This window comes from Eptatretus burgeri, chromosome 10, assembly GCF_056783735.1.
Source record: "Eptatretus burgeri isolate ZD-2024b chromosome 10, Ebu_testis_v1, whole genome shotgun sequence".
NCBI classification, from domain to species: Eukaryota; Metazoa; Chordata; class Myxini; order Myxiniformes; family Myxinidae; genus Eptatretus; species Eptatretus burgeri.
The window spans coordinates 60,924,216-60,931,663 of NC_140970.1; the positions used below are offsets into that span (position 1 = coordinate 60,924,216).

Sequence of the window (7,448 nt, forward strand, 5' to 3'; positions counted from 1 at the left end):
AAGAGGATTTGTACGTTTGGTCATTGAATTCAACTACCAATTATTTTTGAGGTCAACACAGGCGAAAAAGTCAACAGAGGCTGGAATTTCTAAAATTGTCAATTTTCATCCCATTGACTTGAAATTTGAACAGGACTTTCATATCACCTCAATTAATTCCACCACCAATTATTTTTGAGGTCAACATGGGCCAAATTTCTGAAATCCTCAATTTTCATCTGATTGACTTTTAATTTGAACAGGATTTTCATAAAAATGGCCATCATGTGTCACGTGTTCTGTCAGCCAAATTGGATTGGAGAAGATCTTTGAAAATCTTCATAGGAGAAACCGCTTAACCGATAAATAAAGATTTAAGTAATTAATCAACTGCTCTTGGGAAATATGGTTTTATGAAGATGACGTCTTCGGTCACAGGGTCTGGCACCTATATTGGATCAAAGAAAAAAAAAAACCTTTAAAAACAAGAGTTGGTTCGTACCAAGTCCTTCTCAAGACTGCATGGGGTATGTATTCCATGAATACCATCTACTTAATTATGTAACACACCAGTAAACAAACACCACATTCCACAAAACTACACAACCACCACACAAAACAAGTCCTGGTGAGGGTCTGCAATCTCTGATGGCTCTTTTTCTTGTTATATTAGTGATCATAGCCCTAAGTTTATCCAAAGAATGTGGTTTTGATGAGTCAACAACATATTTAAATAAACCCATAAGGGCAATTCCGCAGTTAGTAACGTTACAAAAAAAGGACGTTACTAACCGGCATTAAAAGCAGTTCTTTCTTCTAGAATGTTTCATGAAATGATTTCATTCTTTGCTCTGTTCTACGTCTAGACTAGGTTGATCTCTGGTGACATTAATGAGACTTTACATCCACAGATAGAGAAAGGACTCTTATCTAAATAATGAGAATGTCCCTAAAATGTAACGTTACTAACTGCGGAATTGCCCATAAAATGTAGTGAAATGGGGACAGATCAGGCGAATGACGTAGCCAGCAATTGGTCCACATCGACCGATCCACTCATTTCGGAAGACATCGTTCAAGGACCATCGCACGTTTGAAGCATCGTGGCAGGGGGCTTGGTCTTGCTGGTATGGTACAAGGTGATATGTGACAGATTTAATCGTCGTAGTTCAGGAACGAAGCAATTCTACAACACTGCAAAGTGCCGTTCATCATTGACTGTTGCTTCTTCCAAAAAAAGAAAGGACCAATGACGTGCAACTCCCTGAGATCACCAGACATTGGTTTTTGGTGATTCTCTTTCATGTTGCCAGACTTCCTGAGGCTTTTCTGTCCCACAATTGTTGTAATTGTGGCGGTTGACCTTACCACTTTTGTCGAAGTTACCTCAACAAATGTCAACTTGTCGACAAACCCCGGGATTGTGGATTTCCAACAGTAATACAGTGACAAGACAATGAGCCTGGTGTGGCTCAGTGGTTAAAGCGGTGGCTTGGGGTCCTGAGTTCGATCCCCGCTGGCTGCCGAGTTAACATCTGGGGGGTTGACTCAGCTTGTCGTCCTTCCGAAGGTTGGCAAAATGAGCAGCAGTATACTGGTAATTATCCCTTCAGGGTCGAAGGCGACTAAAGGGTTGGCGTCAGAAAGGGCATCCGGCCGTAAAAAACATTGCCACAAGAAAGGGTGCCATGATTGGAGCCCGCAAAAAGCTGACCCCTGCTCAGGGATAAAGGCTTTCAAATGGTGTGATGATGAATACAGTGACAAGACATTCATAAAAACATTAAGATTAACAAAACCTGATGCATTGTGCTTTTATGCACCATCTACAGTTTGTTTCTATCATGTGTACATCAAAAGTCATAAAAAAAAAAAAAAAAAAATATATATATATATACAGTGGGGAGAACAAGTATTTGATACACTGCCGATTTTGCAGGTTGTTCCACTTACAAAGCACATGGAGGTCTGTAATTTTTTTTATCATCAGTACACTTCAACTGTGAAAGACGGAATCTAAAACAAAAATCCTGAAAATCACATTGTATGATTTTTAAATAATTAATTTGCATTTTATTGCATGAAATAAGTATTTGATCACCTACCAACCAGTAAGAATTCCGGCTCTCACAGACCTGTTAGTTTTGTCTTTAAGAAGCCGTCCCATTCTCCACTCATTACCTGTATTAACTGCACCTGTTTGAACTCGTTATCTGCATAAAAGACAGCTGTCCACACTCAAGTAATCAGACTCCAACCTCTCCACAATGGGCAAGACCAGAGAGCTGTCTAAGGACATCAGGGACAAAATTGTAGACTTGCACAAGTCTGGGATGGGCTACAGATCAATAGACAAGCAGCTTGGTGAGAAGGCAACAACTGTTGGCACAATTATTAGAAAATGGAAGAAGTTCAAGATAACAGTCAATCTCCCTCGGTCTGGGGCTCCATGCAAGATGTAACCTCGTGGAGCCTCAATGATCATGAGAAAGGTGAGGGATCAGCCCAGAACTACATGGCAGGACCTGGTCAATGACCTGAAGAGAGCTGGGACCACAGTATCAAAGAAAACCATAAGCAACGCACTACGCCGTCATGGATTAAAATCCTGCAGCGCACGCAAAGTCCCTCTGCTCAAGCCAGCGCATGTCCAGGCCCATCTGAAGTTTGCCAATGACCATTTGGATGATCCAGAGGAGGAATGGGAGAAGGTCATGTGGTCTGATGAGACCAAAATAGAGCTTTTTGGTTTAAACTCCACTTGCCGTGTTTGGAGGAAGAAGAAGAATGAGTACAACCCCAAGAACACCATCCCAACCGTGAAGCATGGAGGTGGAAACATCATTCTTTGGGGATGCTTTTCTGCAAAGGGGACAGGACGACTGCACCGTATTGAGGGGAGGATGGATGGGGCCATGTATCGCGAGATCTTGGCCAACTACCTCCTTCCCTCAACAAGAGCATTGAAGATGGGGCGTGGCTGGGTCTTCCAGCATGACAACGACCCAAAACAACCAGCCAGGGCAACTAAGAAGTGGCTCCGTAAGAAGCATCTCAAGGTCCTGGAGTGGCCTCGCCAGTCTCCAGACCTGAACCCAATAGAAAATCTTTGGAGGGAGCTGAAAGTCAGTGTTGCCCAGCGACAGCCTCGAAACCTGAAGGATCTGGAGAAGATCTGTATGGAGGAGTGGGCCAAAATCCCTGCTGCAGTCTGTGCAAACCTGGTTAAGAACTACAGGAAACGTCTGATCTCTGTAATTGCAAACAAAGGTTTCTGTACCAAATATTAAGTTCTGTTTTTCTGATGTATCAAATACTTATTTCATGCAATAAAATGCAAATTAATTACTTAAAAATCATACAATGTGATTTTCAGCATTTTTGTTTTAGATCCCGTCTTTCACAGTTGAAGTGTACCTATGATAAAAACTACAGACCTCTACGTGCTTTGTAAGTGGGAAAACCTGCAAAATCGGCAGTGTATCAAATACTTGTTCTCCCCACTGTATATATATATATATATATATATATATATATATATATATATATATATATATATATATATATATATATATATATATATATATATATATATATATATATATATATATATATATATATATACATACATATCACGATAGAACTAGCAGGATACTTACGAGACCACCTTCTACAGCCACAGCTGTCCAACTTGGATTCCAATCTCAACCCAGCTATAAACTGTCACCCTGGTATTTTGCATGCAGGACCATTCATAACTGTGTGCACCATCCATTGGAAGGAGGTTCAGCCAAAGTACCAGCCTGCAAGCACTTCTCATCTATGGACATTAAGGACCTCACATTGTCTTTCGTGACATGTCCATGAGATATTGTCAGCATCCTGAAGAAATTGCAAATTCTTGCCACCTTCAAATGTCAGGCCTGGCTGGCCAGGCGGTTCGTGAGAGCCCGGGCAAACACTTGAGTCGACTCCACAATCACTTGGGAATACTTGTGGCTACTAGTTGTACGAGTAATGCTCTAAAATTTTCAATCAATAAGTTAACGCTCAGTGGTTAGTTGGTGTGATAACTTTGAACGATAACAAAGTTAAAACAGACATGCAACTCGCACTCAAGAAAAACACAGCAACAGGTGCTCGACTTTTATTTTGTTGTTATTTTCTTCGAAACTTGCATTTGAGGATCTACAGATTTGGTACCGGGCTAAACATTTACACTCAAAAGAAGGTGGTTTCGGTGCAAGTTCGTAAGAGTGACTTGCACGACTTGCGCCGGACGTGGATGGAATCCTTATGGGATGCATTTGAGCTGCTTTTTAGCGCCGAGTCGAAGGTGATACCTGGGCACGGCCACGGAGGGTCACCTGGACTGAACACGGAGGGCCACCTGCACAGACTCACCAACCGTTTCCATGGAAAGGAAGAATCGGAAAGCGAAGCCTTGCCGTCGTTCAGTCACTCGGTGTGCGTCCGGGGAATAATTACATATTAACACCTGCGTTTGTTTTACCTTGCCCTTCATTGTGGTGTGAAACGGTTTATTGAATCAACAGACCACGGAATGGAAGAGGCCACATGATCGTGTCGACCACGACAGACCGTTACACAATTCAATGGAATCAAGATCCCCGTAGTCCGTACCTGCGCCGAGTCGTCGGCGTGTGACTGCTCGCTTCGCACCCTCCGTCCGTCTCCTGTGGACTCGAGAAACACCGAGTCTGGGCGGCCTGAGATCCGCCCGCCCATTCCCCTTCCCCGGCCCGAGGCGCCCTCCCCGCATGCCTTCAACTCGCGCGCAAGCATCGCGCGACGCCACGATCCCACCAGGTGTTTACGCATGAACTCCGAAGCCCGCTCATTCGAACACGTCTACCTGTAAGATGTGGACGTGGTCCCGCCCAACCAGGTACCCCCCCCCCCCACTCATCGTGCACTCTGACCAGACCACAAAGGAAGCTCGGTTATTGATTCATGTCGTGCGGCTCGTCGTGGGACCACCATGAGGGTTCGGGGGGGGGAGGGGGAGTTTGACAGGTACAGACGGTTGGTCACGGTAGAACGGAAGGAAGAGTTTGACTTTGGGTGACAAAGCGAGATCACAGGTGTGTGGAAGAGAGTGTGTGGAAGAGAGATCACAGGTGCGTGGAAGAGAGTGTGTGGAAGAGAGTGCGTGGAAGAGAGTGCGTGGAAGGGAGTGCGTGGAAGGGAGTGCGTGGAAGGGAGTGCGTGGAAGGGAGTGCGTGGAAGGGAGTGCGTGGAAGGGAGTGCGTGGAAGGGAGTGCGTGGAAGGGAGTGCGTTGAAGGGAGTGCGTGGAAGGGAGTGCGTGGAAGGAAGTGCGTTGAAGGGAGTGCGTGGAAGGGAGTGCGTGGAAGGGAGTGCGTGGAAGGGAGTGCGTGGAAGGGAGTGCGTGGAAGGGAGTGCGTGGAAGGGAGTGCGTGGAAGGGAGTGCGTGGATGACCAGTTCAATGTGATTAAAACAATTAATTTTAATAATAAATTCCATTACGATCGATGCACCTTTTCACCCAACTCGCATTCACGTGTGTGTGTGTGTGTGTGTGTGTGTGTGTGTGTGTGTGTGTGTGTGTGTGTGTTTATGTGTGTGTGTGTGTGTGTGTGTGTGTGTGTGTGTGTGTGTGTGTGTGTGTTTGTGTGTGTGTGTGTGTGTGTGTGTGTGTGTTTGTGTGTGTGTGTGTGTGTGTGTGTGTGTGTGTGTGTGTGTGTGTGTTTGTGTGTGTGTGTGTGTGTGTGTGCGTGTGCGTGTGTGTGCATGCACTGTACACCTGCCGATACCTTTCATGGCTTTGTTTAAGGTCGGCCTACATTGAAGGAGAGAGAGAGTCAACACGTAACCGACCTGCGCACAAAGGAAGTTCCCGCTCGTTTTCAAACCTGTTCTTTCCGTGAGTCAGTTTGTGCGTTTCCGTCGGTATTAACATTGCTGTCACGTCCACCAACATCGCCCCTCCCCCCACTTACCTGGCAACGAACCGACAACCGGAAGCCACGAATGGGAGTATCATCATGATGAGCAAAGGTCGGCTCGTTTTCCTCCGACACACCTGCGGGGTTCCCTTACAGTGTCGCCCAGGTACAACGTGTGTCCGTCACTTCCACCCGGCACGTCGAGGGTGCGAATTGGATCAAGTGGACCGCATGGTGGCTCAGATTGTATGGGTCGTGTGCACCTGTGCCAATTCTTTCGGTTCTCCATTAATTTCTTCACCTGCATATCAGGTCGTCGAGGGTGCTGTCCTTGTTTATCATCATTTAGATATTCCTGAGTCTTTTGGAACATCAGGATTTGTTCCTCTTGAAATGTCTTCAGCACCCTTCATGCACCGTCTAGCCTGGGGTCTAATGTCGACCCAGCTACAAACCACCATCCTGGTATCTCACAGGCAGGGAGAAGCATCAGTGTGTGTGTGTGTGTGTGTGTGTGTGTGTGTGTGTGTGTGTGTGTGTGTGTGTGTGTGTGTGTGTGTGTGTGTGTGTGTGAGATGCATATCGGATGGATGTTCAAACGGGTGTCCTGTCTGCCAGAATTCATTGGTGGACATTAAAAATCCCACGGTGACCTTCGCGAAGAGTGGACGATCTATCGCCGGCATCCTGAACAAATTACAAATTTTCTGCCCTCACCTTTCTGCATGAGCAGCAGAGCCACGCCCTCAGCCAATGATGCCACCTCACAGCCATGTGGTGCACATTGGAGGAGGAGAAGTTGCTCATGACCCTTTGATGATGATGATATATATATATATATATATATATATATATATATATATATATATATATATATATATATATATATATATATATATATATATATATATATATATATATATATAAAATCGATGATCATGGAATGGAATAAGTTTCCGAGTACCGGACTGTATAAGTATCTGGGTAAAGCACAAAGACCCAAGAAGATTTCCCAATGAGTACTTCGGACAAACATTCCCTCAATTTATATATTTGGGACGATGTGAGACCCACATCACACCCACTCCGTTATTGTTTGGGTTCTAATCGGTCAGACATCTGCCCTTGTGTTCCACATACCCCATGGTGTCCTTTCAGACAATCTGTTGTACCAGATGCGATTCATATTAAGCCGGGTGCTCTGTCTGCTTGGAGGAGTCGGAAGTTTGTCACAATATCCCACGGTGTCTGTCACAATGAGCAGGTAAGTCAACCTTGACAACCTTTCCCAATATATTGCTCACTACCATTGGGTAGGTGAAGGCAAAACCAACCAGTGAACCTGCTTTCAGGTGGGGAGAACACCCCCAAGGTGTCAAATCAGTCGATAAGACTGCTGTCCTCGCTCAGCATCTGTGGACATCAGAATGGGATGATGATGCTGCACCTGAGAGCACCACTGTCCTTGGGACGGGGGTGTTAAAGCAAGCTGTCCCGTCTCGTGTGAACGTTAATGATTCACGAGATCGTTCGAAAATAG

At 45.2% G+C, this 7,448-nt stretch overlaps 1 protein-coding gene across 2 annotated transcripts in view; it reads right to left on the bottom strand.

Annotated features, from left to right (window-relative positions):
* The window catches only part of KLF5 (KLF transcription factor 5), a 90,862-nt gene extending 86,021 nt beyond the window's left edge, over positions 1-4,841 (bottom strand). The window contains exon 1 of one of the 2 annotated variants that reach the window (XM_085898614.1): positions 4,624-4,841. Coding sequence is in view for 1 of the 2 variants with exons in the window: in XM_085898613.1 (XP_085754739.1) it covers positions 4,624-4,821 (198 nt within the window). In the remaining variant the exon portion in view is untranslated. The remainder of the gene's footprint in view (positions 1-4,623) is intronic. The other variant, XM_085898613.1, reaches the window with a different exon arrangement.
* Between the last annotated feature and the right edge of the window lie 2,607 nt (positions 4,842-7,448).